At 42.7% G+C, this 22,484-nt stretch overlaps 2 protein-coding genes across 4 annotated transcripts in view; one reads left to right on the top strand and one right to left on the bottom strand.

Moving 5' to 3' along the window:
* Positions 1–8,221: 8,221 nt before the first annotated feature.
* TIGD6 (tigger transposable element derived 6) lies at positions 8,222–15,450 on the bottom strand. The gene is made up of 2 exons (XM_028106601.2): positions 15,362–15,450; positions 8,222–12,255 (listed from the first exon to the last, which is right to left on the bottom strand). The coding sequence occupies exon 2, from the start codon at positions 12,170–12,172 to the stop codon at positions 10,598–10,600; it is 1,575 nt and encodes a 524-aa protein (XP_027962402.1). The 5' UTR covers positions 12,173–12,255; positions 15,362–15,450; the 3' UTR covers positions 8,222–10,597.
* Positions 15,451–15,590: 140 nt separating this feature from the next.
* Positions 15,591–22,484, top strand: part of HMGXB3 (HMG-box containing 3) — a 45,049-nt gene continuing 38,155 nt past the window's right edge. For 2 of the 3 annotated variants that reach the window (XM_028106599.2, XM_028106598.2), the window contains exons 1-3: positions 15,983–16,066; positions 18,648–18,786; positions 19,880–20,054. In XM_028106599.2, the coding sequence (XP_027962400.1) occupies positions 18,650–18,786; positions 19,880–20,054 (312 nt within the window). In that variant the 5' untranslated portion in view covers positions 15,983–16,066; positions 18,648–18,649. Of the gene's footprint in view, positions 16,067–18,647; positions 18,787–19,879; positions 20,055–22,484 lie in introns of all 3 variants that reach the window. The other variant, XM_028106597.2, reaches the window with a different exon arrangement.

The following is a 22,484-nucleotide window of genomic DNA, read 5'->3' as shown; positions in this document are numbered from 1 at the left end:
CCCACCCCTCCCAAGCCAGGTTTGAATCCAGACCATTATAGATGTCTAATGCCATGTGAGAGAGTAAATGAGTACATGTTCAAGATGACCCTATCATTTAGCAAACACAAGCAAAAAAAGTGTCCAAAGAATTTGGAAAATGGAGTAACAGGATCTGACTTTACCTGACACTTCTGTCCATATGTGTATATAAACAATTCTGAAGCTTTATGCAGTTAGCAGAGTCTTTTTTTTATTTTCTCTCTTTTTAAAATTTTTTTATTGTTATGTTAATCACCATATATTACATCATTAGTTTTTGATGTAGTGTTCCATGATTCATTGTTTGTGCATAACACCCAGTGCTCCATGCAGAATGTGACCTCTTTAATACCCATCACCAGGCTAACCCATCCCCCTACCCCCCTCCCCTCTAGAACCCTCAGTTTGTTTTTCAGAGTCCATCATCTCTCGTGGTTCGTCTCCCCCTCTGACTTACTCCCCTTCATTCTTCCTCTCCTGTTATCTTCTTCTTTTTCTTTTTTCTTAAAATATGTTGCGTTATTTGTTTCAGAAGTACAGATCTGTGGTTCAACAGTCTTGCACAATTCACAGCGCTCACCGTAGCACATACCCTCCCCAATGTCTATCACCCAGCCACACCATCCCTCCCACCCCCAACCACTCCAGCAACCCTCAGTTTGTTTCCTGAGATTAAGAATTCCTCATATCAGTGAGGTCATATGATACATGTCTTTCTCTGATTGACTTATTTCACTCAGCATAACACCCTCCAGTTCCATCCACGTCGTTGCAAATGGCAAGATCACATTCCTTTTGATGGCTGCATAATATTCCATTGTGTATATATACCACATCTTCTTTATCCATTCATCTGTCGATGGACATCTTGGCTCTTTCCACAGTTTGGCTATTGTGGACATTGCTGCTATAAACATTGGGGTGCACGTACCCCTTCGGGTCCCTACATTTGTATCTTTGTGGTAAATACCCAGTAGTCAGTTAGCAGATTCTTGAATTATGTTCTGGTTTGTTCCTCTTCTACCCAAACAAACAAACAAACGGGAGATTCTACTTTTGGCAGCCACTTGTAAAAACATTTAAGATTTCACTAGAATTTATACCTCACTTCTCTGCTTGAGTTGAGGTCCAGTTATACTGACACATTGTTGATTGCTAGTATTTAAAGAAACCAAGCCTGAAACCAAAATCTAATTCAACAAAACTATTATTTCCATTTTCTTTCTTGCTCAAGGCTTGGACTTTAGTTCAGTAGCTGATACTTTGACACACTTTATGGATACAAAAATATCTTGCTTACCCTAAACTTTAGAGTATAAAGGAAGCATTTTCTCATTGCTTAATAACAAATGTATAAAATTCTAAATATCTTAAAATGGTCATTTAATTGAAACATAGTGTATACATTCTTGATGGTTAAAACTCTTACAGCTGGAGGGGTGGCATATGCCAATGCACAGAAAGAGTAAGGATAACATTCAGGAGGAGTGAAGGGAATACACCGTTGGAAGAAACTCTTGGACCCAATGGGGGAGAAAGGAGAGGACTCGGTTGAATGGGATCCAACCCCTGGTTAGCCGCACTCCGCAGGAGGGAGATCAGGAATAGGAGCCACACCTTAGTTTGACAGCAGGCTCAGAACTGGGTTCTGTTTCCAGAAAGGGAGGGCAGATTCACCAAAGCTGAAAGAGCTGAAGAGCGTGTGGTACCCCAGAGGTGGGGCAAAGGCCCAATTGACTGACTCTGGAGCATAGACTGAGGGACTGTAGCCTCTGATGGTGGTAAAAATGACAAATGTCTAGTTGACAATTTTTTTTTTAATGGGCCAAAGGAAAACAAATTTGGATAGTCCACCTTAGCTTTTAAACAATAGTAGTCATTGAAACCAAAATCTGGGTTACAGTATGATAAATGGTGATCTTTAAACATGTATCAAGATGTTAGAGAGTTCATTAGACTATTCTAATGCAAATGAATATGTTTTAACAAGAACAGTTATTCTCTGCAGGTGTATTTTCTTAATAGTTTGTCACTGAAGAACACATTGTCTGGGTGTTAGCCCTACTCTTAATATATAAGTGAGAAAAAGGCAGTGAATTTCTTGGGAACTTAAATGGAGTCTAGAAGTTACAATGATAAATTTGAGCTCTGGTGATCTTTGTTGATGTTCTTAATGAATTGTTTTCCTCTCTCCATTGCTATAGATGAGCTATAGGTTCTTTTTGCACCAATGTAAATAAAACCTCAATACTTGGGGCGCCTGGCTGGCTCAGTCATTGAGCATCTGCCTTCAGCTCAGGTCATGATCCCAGGGTCCTGGGATCGAGCCCTACATCAGGCTCTCTGCTCAGCGGGAAGCCTGCTTCTCCCTCTCCCTCTGCTTGTGTTCCCTCTCTCGCTGTGTCTCTCTCTGTCAAATAAATAAATAAAATCTTTAAGAAAAAAAAAAAGCAAAACCCTCAATACTTACTGAGGACCCATGCAGGTGTCTAGGGCCCTGGGCCAGGTGCTGGGACTATGGTACTAGATCTAGTAGGTGGGCTATACAGTAACTCTCCTAGGTAACACCTGGGGCACTTAGAGGTGCTTTATGGAGGGGCTTAGCTGAGCCTGGACCGAGGTCTGAACAGGAGACAGGCAACTGAGTCAAACAAGGAGGCATGGATGCCCCGGTCTATTCAGGGAATGATTCCACAGTGAGATGGCAAAAACCCAATCAACAGGGTTTAGGCTTTGTTTAGTTTTTCTGTTCTTTGAGGTTTCTCTCTTTTCCCCCTGTTTTCTTTATCTGTTCTAGTGGTGCCTTAGTTTGAAACTGGGTTTTAAAAACTGCAAGGAGGAGGAAATTAGATCTAGAAGGCTTTTAGGCTTTGAACTAATTTGGCTTTTCTTTTGTATTAAGACTTTATTAGATAATCAAGATTAGAATCATCAAGTGTTAATACAAGAATGAAAAGTATAATGCGGGGTGGTGCCTGGGTGGCTCAGTTGGTTAAGTGTCTGCCTTTGGCTCAGGTCCTGATCACAAGGTCCTGGGATTGAGTCCTGCATCGGGCTCCCTGCTCGGCGGGGAGCCTGCTTCTCCCTCTCCCTCCTGCTCATTCTCTCTCTCTCTCTAAAATAAATAAAATCTTAAAAAAAAAAAAAAGAGTGAGAAGTATAATGGAACAGGCCAAAATAATGAACCTACTGCTTTGTTATCATAGCCTATTATTATTAAAGTAAAATACTATTGAAATATTGTAAGTTAAAGGTACATTTTAGTTTTTTTTTTTTTAATGTTAGTAACTTTAGTGACGGAGAATTTAGATCTGGAATTACGGGAAGATTTATTTTTATAAGGTAATTTTTATCCTGACAAGGACTATTATTTTTAAAAGTGTTTTGCACCTAGAATTTTTTTTAAGATTTTATTTATTTATTTGAGAGCCAGAGAATGAGAGAGAGAGAGCATGAGAGCGGGGAGGGCCAGAGGGAGAAGCAGACTCCTTGCTGAGCAGGGAGCCTGATACGGGACTCAATCCTGGGACTCCAGGATCATGACCTGAGCCAAAGGCAGTCGCTTAACCAACTGAGGCACCCAGGTGTCCCTGCACCTAGAATTTTTTAAGTAAACATGTTAAATACAGTTGGGAAAGTTAAAGAAGCAATATACTAAATAGTGGATTTGTTTTTTTTGGTGTGTATCCTATTTTTTCTTTGTGATATAAAATGAGAAATTGAATTGTGAAAACTAGAACACTAAATGCCTTTATTTGAGATAGCATGTTTGCAAGCCTACACTGGCACCTTGTACCTTTCTTAGACTGAATTATGGCTCTGAAAAAGGCCAGATAATTATAATCTTATTACAAAATGCCAATGACAAAATTTCTAACTGAAGGCTTTTTAGTTGGCAAATAGACAAGCAGCCTTAGCCAGAAAGGATTTTTAACAAACATATTTTAGGGAAGTTATCTCCCCCTCTTCCTCATCCCCCATCCCTAAAATAATAAGATACTGGGATTCAAAAAGCTCTTGCCTTTTCCATTCAGGTCAGTTGGGAAATTACTATTTGAGTTCTGATGCTGCCGTGATTTCTTCAAAAATTAGTGGGAACAAACCAATCTACATAAAAGGCTACCTTTTTTGTCTCCTTTGCAATTTTATATACAAATCAAGACAATACCAGGGTGACAGGTGAATGAACATAAATTCTCAGTTTTGTCTATCCCCTAAAAAGTAAACTGCCCTTTTTTTCCCCCAATTATTCACAGCTAGTGACTTTTAGGAACATGTTTTATACCACATATATCTTTTTTAATTAAAGCAAGTGCTTTGATGCCATTCCATATATATCAGGCTTAACCCTCTATGGCATGAGGATGAATTGATGGATTGCAGCCTGTTGCAGGAGAGGGGGGGGGAGTTGGTTAATCGCAAATCTTTTTCTTTTGGAAAGATATGTTCATGTTGTTTATTATGTAAGTACTATATGTGTTGAGATCTAGAGGTGTCATTTCTACTAATAAATTGTTATGCTAATAAAATTTTACTCTGTGTCTAAATTATTTAAGTGCAACTAAGAAACACATTTAGGTCACCAGTGAGCTTTGGAATACCATCTCTTTACATTTGGAGAGTGACCCAGTCATTAATTTTTCCCAACTACAGCAAGAAGATCTGTTTTTATAGAAAGACATAATGCATAAAGAAATCCATTTCTTTGCTTTTTTGCTTTGTGGTCCTGAGGGTGTACATTAACCCTCTGGGGACTCAATTTTTGCATCGATGAAGAGGGGAGGAGCACTAGATTGCTGAGGACCTTTCCAGTTCTCATGTCGCATGACTACTATTCTGTACCATGCTGGAATCAGAAAACCCCAAACTGGCTCATGTTTTACTACTCCTAACCCTAAATTTTGGTAAGTGAATTTTGGGCCACATTTTCCCAATCAGTAAGTTGAGGCTAACACCTTATATGCAGAATGAAGGAGTTAGACTGAATGGTCTTCGAAGGGCCCTTCCAATTTTACCATCCCGTATACTCACTCATGTGCACGCAGCATGTGGGATCCAGAACCTTGTGAAGTGCCTCACACACTCATTCTCTGGCATCTCTCCAGCTACCTTGGAGGGCTCTGCTTCCCATCTGTCCTGTCAGTGCTTGTGTCCTTGGCCTCTTCTCTCCTCATTTAGCACCATTGCTTAAGGTTTGACTTTTCAGATCTGATTGAGACTGATGGAAGTATGGCTCTTCTTGGAGAAATACCACATGCGCACATGTACATACACACGATTTATAAAAAGGCTGGTTCGTGGACCCACATGTCATGAATACTTTGCATTATAAGCTCTCTTCAGATGACTACATCCACATCCCTGGCTTCAATTGCTTTATTATCTGTGTGCTGATGGCAGCCAAACATGATTTCTAGCCTTTCCAGAACACCAGCCAGCATATCTGTCTATATATAAATCTCCAGAGCTGTCCAATAACCGCTGGATGCCCAGAGGCACCTCATATAGAACACATCCTCACAAACTCTTCCCCTGTTAACCTGTCTTGATCATGGCATGACCCAGCAACTCAAGCCAGAAACCTGAAAAATTTTAGAATATTCCTCTTCAAATCCATCTACCTGGTAAGAGTCTCAAATCCAACATCTCTTTCTTGCCCTCAATGTTCATTTATCTTCAGGACTATGCCACAACCTACCTAGTTAATCTGTTTCTCTACAACTTAGCCTCCACACTAGTTATCAATTATTTTCTTAAAAAAAAAAAAGACCTTTGTTACTTCTAAGTGGTTCTCTAGTGTTTTCAGAATAAGTTCAGAATCAATGCTATAGCCAACAAGACCTTAAAAACTTTGCCCTTGCTTACATCTTCAACCTCTTGTCCTGTCACACATCCCTTTGCTTGACCAATAAACCTCTGACCTGAAGTGATCCCAAAAGGACCATTTTAAAATACCCCAGGCCTTTATATATGCTGTTCCTTCTGCCAGGAGTAGCCTCCCAGCCCCATATGCATAACCTTTTACTACTCTTTCCAAATACTTCTTACTAAAAATCCCTTGCTTTTGGCAATATTTCCTATTGAATTCCTCTTCTGTCATGCGGTCTCCTTTGGACCTCATCTCTGCCTCTGAAATGGCATTTACCATTCTATTATTTTTTCTTCCCTATCTGCTAACTGGACTCCCTGAGGATAGGGCCGTGTATTTCATCCTTAGAGCCTCTATGGCCAGCAGTGGATATAATGTCCAAGCATGTTTATATTTGGTGGATAGTTACTTCTCTAACATTGGTTCATTTGCAGAGCATGTCTATCTGTCTCGGGTCAATTACATGGCCTTTCCAATAGGTTGGAAAAAGTCCCTGCTGAAGGGATAGGTGTGTAATGGGGTTGGTTTAGGTGGCCCGAGGCACAATTATTTCTAAGTTAGTTGCCTGAGCAAGTATTACATCCTATGTCTTTTCTTTAATTTTTTTATTGTTATGTTAATCACCATACATTACATCATTAGTTTTTGATGTAGTGTTCCATGATTCATTGTTTGCGTATAACACCCAGTGCTCCATGCAGAACGTGCCCTCTTTAATACCCACCACCAGGCTAACCCATCCCCCCACCCCCCTCCCCTCTAGAACCCTCAGTTTGTTTTTCAGAGTCCATTGTCTCTCATGGTTCGTCTCCCCCTCCGACTTACTCCCCTTCATTCTTCCCCTCCTGCTATCTTCTTCTTCTTTTTTTTTTCTTAACATATATTGCATTATTTGTTTCAGAAGTACAGATCTGTGATTCATCAGTCTTGCACAATTCACAGCGCTCACCATAGCACATACCCTCCCCAATGTCTATCACCCAGCCACCCCATCCCTCCCACCCCCCCATCACTCCAGCAACCCTCAGTTTGTTTCCTGAGATTAAGAATTCCTCATATCAGTGAGGTCTTTTCTATCTTTCCTTGTCTCCCTTTTCAGTCAGAGGAATTAAAAAACATGGCTGCTTCTAAGGGTTCTTGAGTTGGCCAAATTATCTCTATTGTGTAGTCTCCCTCTGCCCTCTGGTGGCCAGAATATGCTACCACGTTTCACTTCGAAGAACTATGGCTTCTGGTAGCATGAACATTTTTTTTTTTAAGATTTTATTTATTTATTTATTTGACAGAGAGAGAGAGACAGCAAGAGAGGGAACACAAGCAAGGGGAGTGGGAGAGGGAGAAGCAGGCTTCCGGCAGAGCAGGGAGCCCAATGCGGGGTTCGATCCCAGGACCCTGGGATCATGACCTGAGGCAGACGCTCAACTGACCGAGCCACCCAGGCGCCCAAGAAAACGAGTTTTACCTAATGATCAGTCTTGGTGGTTCTGGAACACTAAACTCCAAGATCTGTTAGTGAAAGGAAGGTCTGGTAAGGGAGGTCCCTGCCTCTAGATAGTACCTGTAAAGTTCCAAATAAGGATGGCTATTAATGACATAGCATTTATAGAACTTAGTCTGCGTCAGATATACATTTTTATCCTCATAACAGCTCAATTGAGTTAAGTACCTAGTTTCAGAATGTTGGCCTACAGAATGGATTGGTGAACTGGGGCAAACTAATCCTCAACTGGGGCAGGAGGGACCAGAGAGTCAGGGAGAAGCCATGGAGGGCCTGATGAAGACAGCCAACTCAGAAGGGATGATATCTTCTAGTTTAAAAAAACAAAAGTATCAAACAAACAAACAACACCCTTATGTCCCAACAGACTTGAAGGTTTAACCAATGTAAACCAGGCTGCAAAAGCTCTCTCTTTTGGATATGATTTCCATCTATAAGGATCTAATTCATTATGATACATTAAATGAGTCAAGAGTGTGAAATTTCTTTTTTTTTTTAAAGCAAGTTTAAGCACATATTTACTGAATACTACTATGTGCAAGGCACTTAAAGCCTTTCATACCAAAATCTTGTGGGTGTAAATCCTACAATGACTTTATATGGAAGGAAATGGCTTAACTTTATATATTGCAATTCCTCATTATCAAAGAACAGATGATAACCTGGACTGGAATACTATTTGAGACAATGATATTCATAGAAAAAATTGCTAATTCTTTTAAATAGAGGACAGCCCTATCCTATCCTCAAGTCATATTCTAGTAGAATCAGTGCTTCATACAGCTTTTAAAAAAAACGTGGCGTTGACACATTCCATGTATATAGCAATTTATACACAAATGTTTATTGAAGTGCCTATGATGTGCCCAGCACAGTGCTAGGCATCATTAAGGTTACAAAGTTCCCTGCTCCCATGGAGTTTACAAGTCTAGTCAAAGAGCCACAGAACATTGACAAAAATGTGGGTGCTTAAGTGAGTGGTAGAGACAAAAAGTGCCAAGGAGTTGAGAGAAGGGTGGAGCAGGTGCTGAAGTCTTTTAAAAAAAAAAAAGGCTGGCAAAAGAGGGCTCCAGTTAGTTTCTGAAGGGCCTTATGTCCAGGGCCCACCTTGGTAGAGAGCAGGGTGAGGCATTCAAGTAAAGGCGCGCTAGCACACACGGGTACAGAGTGAAAGAACGGCCTATCCAGGGGCAGCACACACACTGAATTGTACTGAGCAAGCAAGCTGGAAATGGAGGTTGTAACCAACTCTAGAGGGTGCTAAAACTCAACCGAATAATCCAGTCTTTCATATTTTTAGGCATTTGGGAGCCACCACAGACACTTGGGCAGGGGAAATGGCACGATGTCAATAGATCTAACATTATGTGCCAAATGGACTTCAGGGGAAGAAAAGTGAGCAAAGGAATTCAAAATTGTGTCAGTAATCCTGACACAAAATGACAGCAGTATAGGTGCTGACAATGAGCAGAACCACAGGACTTAGCCAGAAGAAAGTTTTCCTCTCCTATGTGTTAAGGATTTAAAATATGTACAGTACTTTTAATTCAAAATATACTTTAGTTTGTTAAAAAGAAAAATATACAAAATGAGATTTAAAAAATCCGTTTAAATATCTGCTGTTTTTTGTGACTGTCGTTTTGTTCAACATGGAAGCGGTCTGTGATTAATCTGTTTTACAGGTGTCTCAGTTAAATGATTACGGAAAGAAAAATAACTGAATTGCTATGCGTTTCTGAAATAACCAAAAAATTAACCTGTATGGGGGCGGAAAACTACACTACAACACTGACAGGTATTGTATGTACCTTCTAAAAATGAAACGGACACGTATCTCACATATTAGGAACAGACACTAGGGTTATGAAGGATATTAAAAATGTCTTCTTTATAGGAGAAAAACTTTAGTATAATTCTGATTATAAATTTATTTAGTTCTAGATAACTTAAAATCAACTCTGCTCTAGCGGATGTCTCTGCCAAACATGAAGGAATAAAGGTGAAGTAATTTTAGCAAAGGCAAACAGTGTGCCTTCATCTTAATCACAAAGTCCAGGCTGGATGATCCACAGGTGGAAAAATCCAAAGAGGGAACGATCCAAATCCTGTCACACGTGTCCTCTCTCCCACAAACTTCCCTCTCACCTCGTCTGGAAGGCGAGGGGTACACTGGGCTGTGTGCTCTCTCCCGGGATTCTCTGACATACAAGGCCTCCCACATTGCATTCTATCTCGTCTTTATGCTCCTCGTGCTCCCCTGGGCCCCAGCTCCCTCCGACTAATAAGCACTACAAGCTGTGTTCATATCCTAGGCGGTTCCTGTTGATTCTTTGGGCACAGACAGATGTACCTCTACTCACTACTTGGCTGGCGGGCGCAGCGTTCAAGAGAAAAGCTAAGATTCTAGAGTTACCAAATCAGCAGAAAGGAGTTAACAGATCTGGCATAAGAACTGCTAATGTTTTGGGGTTTTTTGTTTGTTTTTCTCCTTTTCTTTTCCGTTTTGCTTGTGAGGCGGAGTATTCGGATGGCTGGCTGAAGAGAGAAGTACTAGACTCCAGCTAGACCAGTGGTTCTCAAAGTAAGGATCCTGGACCACATTAGCATGAGCATGACCTGGGAACTTGTTAAGAAATGCAAATTGTGGGGCCCCCACCTAAGATTCACGGAATCAGAAAACTGGAGGTGGAGCCCAGCTATCCGGGTTTTAGCAAGCCTTCCAAGTGATTCTGAAGTGAGCTAACATTTGGAAACCACGGAGCTAGACTTACTGGGAAGAAGTTGGCTCCAGACCCACAGTGTGCTTGATTTTCCTGTGGTCAATCCAGTAATTCCCAAACTTCCCTGAACATTGGAATCACCTGGGCAGTTTCACAAACTGCTAATGCCTGTGCCCCATCACCATAGATTGTGATTTAATTGGCCTGGGATAAGGCGTGGGCTTCAGAAATTTATTTAAAGGTCCTCAAGAGATCCTAAGGTGCAGACAACTTTGGAAACCATTTGATTAATCAAAAGATAACACACATATTGGTCAAATTTCATTTCCAAAGCCCATTCAAGGAAGTTTCCTGATTATTTCAGAGGACTGGAATGTTGTCATTATAATATTGCTTAAAACTTAAGTTCAATATCCTATCTAAAAAAAAACAAACCTTTGTTCTTGTAAACTACACTTTCTAAATTAAAAGAGGCAGTTAATGCCTACATTATTTTGTTTGGAGGAAATCTGTAATTTTGGAGTCAACAAGAGTTTGTGTCACTTTTCTCATTAAATATTCATCTATGCCATTTAGCTGTCCAAAAACGGCGTCAGGAACACCTACACAAGTGGAAAGGAACTGTCTAAGTTTCTGCACACTTGAGATGGCCTCTGTGATGGTGATTTTTGGCTGCTGTGGTAAAGATGCCTCCCCCTCCTCTTCGCTTCCAGCTTCATCTGTATTTTCACCAGCCTCCATGCCCTGGAGGACCTCTGTGTCTATCCGCTCCTGAGAAATGATGAGATCATCATCTGCGGTGACAAAGTCCTGGAAATTTATTTCATTGGGGACACGGGTGGCAAGAGCCACGGAGTGCCACAACTTTTCACTGGCTGCCTCTGGCTCGCTGGCTGCCACTTCTGTGTCAGAATCTGTCAGTTCCAGGGGGATGATGCCTGCCTTCTGCCAGCATCTCACCACTGTGGACTGCTTGACTGACCACCATGCTGCAGCAATCATGTCGATGGCCTGCCTGATGTCCACTTTTTCTTGGTCCTCACTGCTGTGGAGCTTAAGGAGGATCTGTTTCAGGAGGTGACTTCGGTACAGCACTTTCATGGTGCGAATTATGCCAAGATTCAGGGGCTGCAGGACGGCAGTACAGTTAGAGGGCAGGTACCCCACCTGGATCCTTTCCAAGCGTGGCAGCATGTTGTGAGCGGAGCAGTTGTCGATCAGCAGGAGGATGCGGCGTTCTGCCCGCTTCATCCTGGCATCCACTTGCATCAGCCACTCATTAAACAGCTCCTGTGTCATCCATGCCCCCTGGTTGGCTCGGTAATCACAAGGGAGGGAATGGACGTTCTTGAGACAGTGTGGGTTGGCTGACCTACCGACAATCAATGGTCTCATTTTTTCAGTCCCTGAAGCGTTGCAACAAAAGAGTGCTGTCAACCGCTGCTTTGCTTTCTTGCCCCCTCTACAATGGTCCCCTTTAGCAGCAAGCGTGTGCTGGGGAAGCAACTGGAAAAACACTCCTGTCTCATCAGCATTAAAGATATCATCTGGGCTGTAGTCAGCAATCAGTTTTATAATTTCCCCTGCATGCCACTCGTTAACCTTATCTATTCCTAGACCATTCATTAATCTGTCACTATCCTCTCTACAGACTGCTTTCAAAGCAATTCCGTGGCGATCCCTAAATCTGTTCAGCCAGCCCACGCTTGCTTGAAAATTGTCATAGCCAAGCATGTTGGCCAAGTTTAGTGCTTTTTTCCGAATGACAGAACCAGTCACAAGAATGTTTTTGGCATGGATTTCTTGAAACCAAGCAAAAACAGCCTTATCAATGTCGTCATAGAGAGCGTTCCTCATCCTTTTCCGCTGGGGTCCTACAGATGCCTCCCGTACCTTCTCTTCAAATTTGGCACGATCCTTTAAGAATGTAGACAAGGTAGAAGGAGTGATACCGAATTCTTTTGCCACATCACCTTTCCTTTTTCCTGAGTCTACAGCTTCCACCACCTTCATTTTCTCCTCCAGGGAGAACTGTCGGCGCTTCTTGTTCCCCTTGTTTGCCATATTCACAGAATGAGTGCTGGGCCACAATTACCAGGGCTGAGTGTGTTCCTCCTCTCAGCTTGTTTTGCCACAGTTGTAGAAAACTGAGGAGACAAAATGTGGAGTACCTGTCAGGAACCACAGACAATGGATTCTGCCTAAAAGATGGGTCAGATTTTTCAAAATCCTACTAGGAAATGATAATATCAGGCCAAAGTCAAGAGAAAATAGGATTCATACTACTGACTTTTTGTAGGGATTACTTAGACAGACTCAGAGAGTGTTTGAAAAAGAAGAGATCTTACAGAGAATCTAGTTCACTTAAACTTTCCGAGCTTCTGTAAAAATAATGTCTGTTCTGTCCACCGTGGGAATAGATTGAAAAAATAAATGGTAAAAGAGGTTTGCAAATAGCAGTGCACTGTATAAATTCAAGGGACTATTATCCGGCTCTTTTTATAACAGAAACTGAGGCTCAGAGAAGGGGCCTACCCAAGTTCATACAGCTCAGACAGAATTAGTGCCCTTTCTGCAACTCCATACTCCTGCTGGATATTCCACCAAAGTGAGATCTCAAAACTCTATCACTATGTGGCTTGGAAGGATTTTTCACTGTGGGAATACGTTTCTGATAGCCACACATTCATTTAGTGTTTATAAGTGTCAAGTGGTAAGGATACAGTGATGAACAAGGCTGTCAAGGTCCCTGCCCTTATGAAATATACAATATGGTGGAGGAAGATAAACAAAAAGAGAACAAATAAGATAATTATAGAGTGTGATATGGCTATGAAGGAAATAAACATGATCAGGCAGTAGCAGTTTTGGTAACTGCCTGAGAAGACATTTTACCATGAGAGTTCTCACAGGAGAGGAGAAGCTGCTGTGAACTTATGCTGTGACTGCCCCTTTGCAAGGGCTGCCTCCTACCACCACATCCACACATTTATCTATCCATTCTTGCCATCCTCTATGTGCTAAGCACTGTGCTCGATGCCAGCCATCCAGAGATGGATGGAACATAGTGCCCACCACTCAGAAACCTATCGGGGGTGGGGGGAGAAGCCTATCAGGGAAGCAGGGAAGACAAACACTAGAGTGCATGAAAACTATAAAAGAGGTTACAGAGCACTATGAACTAGAATATGGAAGTGGGGATGATCAACCGGGTGGGACATGGATGGGCAGTGCACTTCAAAGAGGAAACAGTATTGATGTTGGGCCTTAAAGTATAAACAACTAGAAGTTCATGAGACAGAAGGAAATATGTGTAAAGGCAATAAAATACTATAGAAAACATGATGGCATGGTCAGGAAAAAAAATCTTTGGAGAAGAAAACAAGAGCCAAATTGTGGAGATTTTAGCTTGATCTTGAGACAAAAAGAGGTCATAGAGGTCTGTTTATTTGAATGATGTGATCAGATTTGCACTTCAGAAAGAGTCCTTTGGTTGCAAAGTGGAGAACCTAAGGGGTAAAATCCATCTTCCTAAGAGGTGGCCCTAAATCTGTAGATAAAAAAGGCCATAGCCAGTTGAGATATGTTAATTTGAAAGCAAAGGGAAGCTACTGAAGGATTTTAATCGAGGAGAAAGATGACTACTATGTAAAGAAAGGAATTGAAGGGTGTCAGAGAAATAGCAGGAGACTAGTTAGGAGGCTGCTGCAGGAGTCCAGATGTGAGATAATGGTGGCTTGGATTAGAGTTATAGTGGCTATGGTAAGAAGTAGTCAGTTTGGGGCTATGTTTCTGCAGACCTTGCTGATGGAATGGATATCAGGTGCAAGAGGAGTTAAGAATAACTCCCAGATTTCTGGTGGGAGCACTGACCAATCCAATGGATGCTTGTGCCATGCAGTGAGATGGGAACCAATTGAGGAGATGGAAACCAATTACTGAAGATCTCCATAAACTTAATTTGTTACTTTACATGCTTAATACAGCTTAAACATGGCAGGACTTGGAATCAAATCCAGGGAGACTCAGTACAAAGCCAGTGTTCTGAACACTATAGAGTACTATATACCTTGTTCTGGGAACTACCAGTATTGAGAGGCGACATGGAAAGAGAATGAAGTAAGAGCCAAGCCATCAAAAAAAAAAAAAAAAAAAAAAAAAAATCTTGCCGTTTGCAGTCAAATGCTCTACCGCTGAGCTATACCCCCTTAATCTTGACATTTGCAAAGACGTGGATGGATCTAGAGGGTATTATGCTAAGCGAAATAAGTCAATCAGAGAAAGACAAGTATCATATGATCTCACTACTATGAGGAATTTGAGAAACAAGACAGAGGATCATAGGGGAAGGGAGAGAAAAATGAAACAAGACAAAACCAGAGAGGGAGACAAACCTTGAGAGACTCTTAATCTCAGGAAACAAACTGAGGGTTGCTGGAGTGGTGGGGCGTGGGAGGGATAGAGTGGCTGGGTGATGCGCATTGGGGAGGGTATGTGCTATGGTGAGCGCTGTGAATTGTGTAAGACTGATGAATCACAGACCTGTTCTCCTGAATCAGATAATACATTATATGATAATTAAAAAATTTTTTAAAAAGTTTAAGAAAAAGAACCAAGCCAAAGTCTTGTAGGTCAAGCTAAGTTTGAATTTTATTCTAAGTGAATGAAAGGAGACTAGAAGGTTTTAAGCAGGGAGTGACTGAATCAGTTACAGTGCAAAAAGATCAATCTGCCTGTTGTGTGAATAGATTGCAGAGCGACAAGAGGGGAGGTGGGAAAAACTGCATCAGTCCAGGAGGAGATAATGGTGACTAGGAGGTTGGTGTCAGTGGTACATGGAGAAAAGTATGCAGACTGGAAATACATCTGCAAGACAGTGAGGGTCGTGCAAGGACTTGTACAAATGTGGAACAATCTGTGACACTGGCGGGAAAAAGTATACTATCCTCGTCCGATTCCAGAGCCTCTCCACTTGGTCATTCAGCTCAGTTTGAATCACTCCAGGAACTCACTACCATTAACTGTGTGGGGGACGGTGGGAAGAACGGATTGGGTGAGGAGAATGGCTTGATGTGGCACTAAGAAGTAAGAACCCTATCCTGAACAAGCGGGGACAGACTGGGCAGGGCTGGGGTCAGGCCTTGAACACTGTGCTGAGAGGGTGGTCCTGGGGCTCCCCAGGGCCCGACGTGGCTTTGAGAGTTCAGGCGGGGCCTCGACCTCTCACGCTTGGCACAGCCCCGCCCCAGTTACCTGAGCGCCCTACGGCAATGCCCCGGGGCTAAGCGGCCCGGGCGTCCCACCGCGGGCGGCCGCAGCTTCCTCCTCCTCCCGGAACCTCTAGCCGGAAACAGTCCGTCCGCCTTATCAGCCCCCTCTAAGCGTTTAAGCAGTTCCTATGGGCCCGCCCCTCGACTAGGGCTGGACTGTTGTGCATGCGCAAAGGGATGCACGCAGTCACGCGCAGCCGGCCGCTTCCGGTGCGCCGCGAGGGCCGCCGGGAAGGGTCTCCCTGGCGATCTGAGGTGTGCTGGTGTTGCTCCTGCCGCCGCCGAAGCGGTGCTGCGGCGACTAGTGCGTCCCTGCTGTCTTTTTCGGGCTCCCCGGGGCCTGACCCCCGGGGTCCTCGGCAGGCGTCGGTGAAGAGCCTGCGGAGCGAACCTGTGCTCCCATACCCGCCCTCCACGACCCTATATCGCGACTCCGAGAAGGGGGAGCGAGAGGAGCTGTCGCGACTCCGCGCCGTGTGTCGCCGGGCGGGGCCGCGGGGCCGGGGCTCCTCCAGCCCCCGGGATGCGCGCGCGAGCCCTCGCCTCCACTTCCTTGTTGCCGCTGTCACGACTGGAGCCGCCTCTCGCCGACAGCGGGGAGCGCGAGTGCGCCGGCCAGCCCCCTCGTCGAGCCCCCGGCCCGGGCGCCTCCGGGAATGTGAGCCGCGCGGCTCGCTCTCTCCTCCGGGTAAGTCCCGCCCTCGAGCGCCTCGCTGCACCGTGCCGCGGACATGCTGGGCGACCTCGAGCCGGGTGCTGCAGCTCTCTGAGCCCTGTTGTCCCTTCCACAAAGTAGGACCAGTAAGCCTTAGTCTTCTACTCCCGCGTTCGGTACGTTTGGGACATCTGAGACCGAGAGAGGGGAATGAACCAGCCCAAAGGCAAGCCGTGGCCCCTAGCCGAACCGTCAAAGGCCATCTCATGAGGTTTTGAGGAGCATCTGATGGAACAGTGAAAGTGGCTCTGATTTCAAGTACTGCCCTTAATCCTGTTTTACAGATGAGAAAACTGAGGCTTAGAGTAAGTAGGTTGCTCAAGGTCATAGAGCTCTGTGCGGGTGCTATAAAAATGTGTAACTTGGTCCTGATCTTTTGCTTTCCACAAAAGCCCTTGGTTTTAACCTTTATATTATTCTGCATTTTTTGGCATTGCTGTACTGAGGCCTACGGTCTGAAAATAATCTTGGACCCAGGCTTAAAATGGGGTATTCGAGCAAAAACCCTGAGTAGTCTCTTCCTGCCCCCACCCCAAGGTGGGTGTAATGGCTCTGCTTCCTAAATTGTTTTGCTCTGGGTGCTAAAACCCTGTATGTCATTTTTTACAGATCCTCTCCTGTAGTTACTGCTTCTCTGCAAGACTGTCAAGGACTGAGAAGTCAATTATTAAGGGCAAAAAAAGCATAGTACCCACATAGTCTTGATTTTAATTCTAGCTACCCTTACCCTGTGAAGGTACTGGCCTATTACTTACCCAGTCAAGTTGTGGGTTATGTTCTCTTCTTGATTGCGCTGTGACAGAATGCAGGGTTTATTTGTTTTAATGGGAAGGGAAATCATTAGAGATGACACAGAACAAGAAACGTTAGGAATAAAGTGTTTTTAACTGGGGAGTATCTTTAAAATTATAGGTGACATATTGCTTGTCTGCGTGTTCTAGGGGAGGGTTTTTAGCTTTCACAACCTTCTCAAAGGTATTCTTGCCTCCCCCAAATTTAGGAGCTACTGATTTCAGCCTTTTCATCTCATGTGAGGAACAATTGAAATTCAGGATGTAGTGTAGACTTGTCTGAGATCACATGGTTAGAGTTGAGCCTTGGAGCCAGATCTCCTGACTTGATCCTTTTCTCATTATACCTTAACCAGATACCTCATCAGTTGTAGAGTGAGGTTTAAATGAGATGTGAGTGGGTTTGTAATACACAGATCTGTCCTGTGTTTACTGCTACAATTCTGTCTTCTCAGAATCCTAAGTTCTTTTCTGACAAATTTTTAAGAGCAACTACAGTATATCATTTCTGTCTAGTAAAATTGAAGTAGTTTCTGGAAACCTTTCTTCCTCCAAGGCTTGAGTCTTTTGGCTAAAACTCCAACTAAGAACGTGGCCACAAATAGGGGCCACTCCTCTTGAACCAGTCATTCAGGTTTTTTTTATGCCTTCCTTTTCCTAGGAAAAGCTGTTAATAGATTTTCTGTTTCTTAGGCCTGGGAGTTAATGTTAGTCTGTCAGATTACTGTTTAGACCTAAGCTGTCCAATACCATAGCCACTAGCCATATGTGGCTAATTTAAATTAATTACAATTAAACAAAACAAAATTTGGTTCCTCAGTCACACTAGCCATATTTCAGGCGCTTAATAGCCATATTGGAGAGTGCACGTATAGAAAGTTTCCATCATTGCAGAAAGTTCATTGAACAGTGCTGGTTTAGAGGGTTGCCAGTGGAAATGGGGAGCAGTGTAGTATAAAAAAAAAAAGCTGGCTTTTTGAATGAAAAAAAATCTCAAGTCCCTGTTTGGTTGTGGTGGCCTTAGGTTGATCATTAAGCATTTCAGCTGTAGATCCTTAATCTTTACTAAAGAACCCTTTCCTTTGTGTAGCACTTGACTATTCTCAAATAGAGTTGTATCTATGATATTCTTTGAGCCTTATCACTATAAATCTGTAGTAAGGTGGGTAAGACATCTGTCTTTTTATATGTGAAAAAATTTGAACCTGAAATAGCTAAAGGACCTGCTGAAAGTCACAGAAGCTAGCAGGGTGTAAAGAAATCTCTTACATATAGGCATTTACTGTGTGTCTGAATGAATAACTGAATGAATCAATGAAGCAGTTTGGTTAAGGTAATGAAACATGAGAGAAGGTCCAGAACTTCTGACTACTGGGCAAATAACTCTTTTCACTTTTTACCATATGGAATTGTTGTGGGGCTAATCTTTGAGTTGAAGAATTACTTTATCCCAGGAGTGAATATAAGCAAATGAGTTGTCAAAGCTAGTGATCCTAAATTTGCTGGGTCAGAGGAATCACCTGGGGCACTTGTTAAGCATACAGATTTCCATACCCTCTGGAGATTCTGATTCAGAAGAGCTGAGGTGGAACCCTGGGATCTGTATATTTATTAAGTACCCCCAGTGCTGCTTAGGATCTGCTGAGTTTGGGAAATGACTGAACCTTGAGGCCCTGGCAGAGATAGGGGATCATTGGATCAAGTGGCTGCCGTCCTCTTTGGGATAGATTCTTGAAACCTGTTTGTGTTTGACTTTCCTCTAGCCATGGATGCATCATATGATGGTACTGAGGTAACTGTCGTGATGGAGGAAATTGAGGAAGCCTACTGTTATACCTCCCCTGGGCCACCCAAGAAGAAGAAAAAGTATAAAATACATGGAGAAAAGGCCAAGAAACCCAGGTTAGCCAACACCTTTTGGTAGCTGACATTTATAAACACAAACTGCTTGGAGAACTGTGTTGAGGAAGACTAGGCTGCGTCCAGATTCATTGAGAGTGCCGTGTCTATTGTTGAAGTCTCTGGATGGGCAGTGGTGTTGTGGGGAGAAGGAGATGGGGAATAGGAAGTGGTAGGTTGATACCAGCAGTTGCCATTCCTGGCTGGATCTTGATCATGTTTTCAGGCTCTCATACGAGATTGTACCATGCAAATGGTGGAAGCTATGTACAAATGAAATATGTTATTTATTTTTAACGTTATTGATATTTAAGCATTTAAAATAGGGAATTAATAAAAAGATAGAATTATAATAGTACCAATGATATCTATAAAGATTATCCATGTTATTGTTCTAATCTCCCTCTTAACTGAACACTCCAAAACTTCTTACTGAGGTTACCGCTTTTGGGTTACTTTGGTAGTTAATTTACTTCCCTTTCTCAGCTCTGGGGAGGTGCTGTTGGCCAATGAGATGACCAGAGGCTGTGTGTGGAGGAGTAAAGCAAGTGGGTGATAACCAGACTGTGATTAGCCCCCTAAGTAACCTTTCCCTGAGAGTGGGATGACAGTGCACCTGTATATCTTTGCTCATATTTGCCTGTAGAGCCAATCCTTCTTACAAAAAAAGTGGTCCATGGAAAAGTCAGACAAGTTTTGCTTCCAGGTTTCTGGAGGGAGAAACCTGTACATCATCTGGGGCTGTTATTTATGTATATATGTATTTATGTTTTAAAGATTTTATTAGAGTGTGCGAGAGAGAGATCACAAACAGGAAGGAGGGGCAGAGGGAGAAGCAGACTCCCTGCTGAACAGGGAGCCTGATGTGGGATTCGATCCTCCTGGGACCGGTCCGCAGATCATGCAGATGCTTAACCGATTGAGCCACCCAGGTGCCCTAGGGCTGTTATTTAAATGTTTGTTTGCTTCAGTCCCTATTTAGATAAATGCTTTGAAATGAAAAGCTGGGTTTTTGCCTCTTCACTCTCAAACCCTGACACTGTACTATTTACTGGTTGAATGAGGGAAAACCTTAAGAGGTCATTGCTTCCTTTAGGTCGGCTTACCTTCTATACTATTATGACATCTACTTGAAAGTGCAGCAGGAACTCCCCCACCTCCCTCAGTCTGAGATCAATAAGAAGATTAGTGAAAGTTGGAGGCTCCTCAGCGTGGCCGAGAGGAGTTATTACCTGGAGAAAGCCAAATTAGAGAAAGAAGGTTTGGATCCTGTAAGTAATTTTTTCCCCAACTAGTTTCTCCATTGCGTCAGTGACGAAGGCCTTGGGAAGACCCCACACCCTGTTTTCCTGTTTCCTTTTCTTTTCTTGGGAAAACTGAGTTGAGTCAGTTTTATCTTTCTTAATGTAGTAGTTTATAAGGGATTTCTCCTGCACCCCATCAGTTTTCACCTTACTAATGGAAGGTAATGAATACGTGTTATACTGATTGCTGTCAGTTATAACATAATCAGCAATTGGGCTGGCAAGTTTGGAAGTAGGTACAGCTGCCTTGTATAATGTCACATTCTTCTATTAACACTGGTGGTTGTGCACTATGCCAGAAGCAGAAGATGATGGAGGAGACAGGCTTGAATTAAAGAATGCATAAGGATGTGTTCTAATTTGTGTCTGTCAGCCATTTTGTATTTCTAGTTCACAATAACAGAACACTGACACCTGTTAATACTGCTGGTTTTTTGTTAAACTGAAATTCCTGCAGGAAAAATAACCTTGTTATTGTAAGGTTAACCTTAACTCCTTTTTTCAATTGAAACATTGTCTGATTTCTTCTTTGATAATGTAGAGCAAAGGTTCTTCAGGAACGCCAACAGCTACGTTATAGCAGAAGAGGTTGTGTTTTCCTTAGTGGAGGCCATCTGCCACTACCATTTAGATTATTTTGCCCTTATTGGCTTGGCATTCCTCTTTCTGGAAGAGTTTTGTGTTATCTAAGTCTTGGAGATACCAGTCTGTACCCCCTCCTTTTTAAATTTTTTTTTATTTTTTAATTTTTTTAAAAGATGATTTATTTGTCAGAGAGAGAGAGAGCCATGCACAAGCGGGGGGAGCGGCAGGCAGAGGGAGAAGGAGGCTCCCTGCTGAGCAAGGAGCCCGATACAGGACTCGATCCCAGCACCCTGGGATCATGACCTGAGCTGAAGGCAGACGCTTAACTGACTGAGCCACCCAGGTGTCCCTGTACCCCCTCCTTTAGATGATTTGTTTGTAAACTGAATCTGGGAGACAGTTCCTGTGGGGAAGGGGAAGGGGAGTGTAGTGTCCTCCCTGTGGTTTCCCCATCATAAAGTCAGCAACCTTTTGCCCTGATACAGGAAAATTTTACCTATTCCCAGAGTGATAATGGTTTTTAAAGCTACACACTAATGTAGGTCCTTATTAAGACTTTTAAAACATTTTTTAAATAAATCATCTGCATTGATTTTTTCTTACCCATGTGGGACTTTATATCTACCATCATCTCTACTACTACTATCAAGAACATGAATGGATTAGCTCCTATATTAACTAGCTGTGACCTTGGAAGAATCACTTAACCTTTGGGTCTTGGTTCCCTCATTTATAAAGCTGGGAATAATAGTATCTACTCACAGTGTTTAAATTAGATAATATAAAGCACCTAGCTGAGTCATTGGCACATACTGCCTTGGTCAGTAAATATCACTCTTTAGTAGATTGTCTAGTGACCACATAATAAGAAAAGGTGGTATTTAATTAGCATCTGAATGTGCCAAGACTGAGTAAGACTTTGGGCGCTGTGTTTGACCTCTCCGAGATTGCCTGGTATGAAGGCAAGACCCTCCTGCCTTCATACTTTGGGAGCCTGTCAGAGACCTTGTGGCAGTCTGGCTTCTCCGCAGCCCTTCCAGTCTCTTGCTTAGTGGCAAGGCCTGTGGTTCCAGTGTCATTCAGCTCTCCCTGGTGTCTAGATGCCTGGATTTGTTGATTAAGTCCAGATCATTCTATGCATTTACTACCATTTAAGCTTGTTCTAACCTGTCTGCTTCAAAGGGTGACTTGAGAATGTCATTTCTCCATTATCTCTCCAGTAAAGGCTCCATAAAGGATTTGGCCTGCTTTTATGTTTCATCTGAGTGCTTCTTTCAACTTTCATCTCTGAGTGCTTCCTGTGTACCTTAAGTAGTCTCATCGACTTCTTGCTTTTGATGTATTTAAGGATCCTTTTGTAATGGACTTAGTGTTCCTTTTAAAAAATCATCTGAAATTATTTCCATTTAATTTCAGCTCTCACTTAACTGTTGACTTAGAACTTTTCTGTTTTTCTTATTAGGTAACTTGCAGTTTAATTTGAAAAAATAAAAGTACCCTTTTCTTGGCCATGAGCGGTTTTGCTTCTAGTACCTGGTTTCCTTGCTCCTTAGAAGACCTGGCTTGGAGTCTTTACTACTTACTAGTTTTATGTTTGGGGGAAGTTTACCTCCCTGAGCTTCAGTAGAATAGTACCCAACCTAAGAGTGTTGTTAATGTTAAGGTCAGGAAAGTACTTTCTGAACGTTAAGTTCCCAGCCAGTGTTAATATTTATATCCCCCCACCGCTGCCCCCATATATTCAGGTTCCTGTCAGATATTCCCATCCATGCATACTTTCTCTCATGAAGTGATCGGTTCATCCTCTGTTTT

The sequence above is a fragment of the Eumetopias jubatus genome, unplaced genomic scaffold (assembly GCF_037043125.1).
Source record: "Eumetopias jubatus isolate StellerSeaLion01/CBP00866 unplaced genomic scaffold, mEumJub1_p1.0 scaffold_5, whole genome shotgun sequence".
Taxonomy (NCBI): domain Eukaryota; kingdom Metazoa; phylum Chordata; class Mammalia; order Carnivora; family Otariidae; genus Eumetopias; species Eumetopias jubatus.
The sequence above is the reverse complement of the archived record's forward strand: the minus strand, read 5'-3'. Positions and strand labels throughout refer to the sequence as shown.

Excerpts from the sequence above, each read along its gene's own strand:
- TIGD6 (XM_028106601.2), bottom strand. The coding sequence starts at position 12,172 with ATGGCAAACAAGGGGAACAAGAAGCGCCGACAGTTCTCCCTGGAGGAG.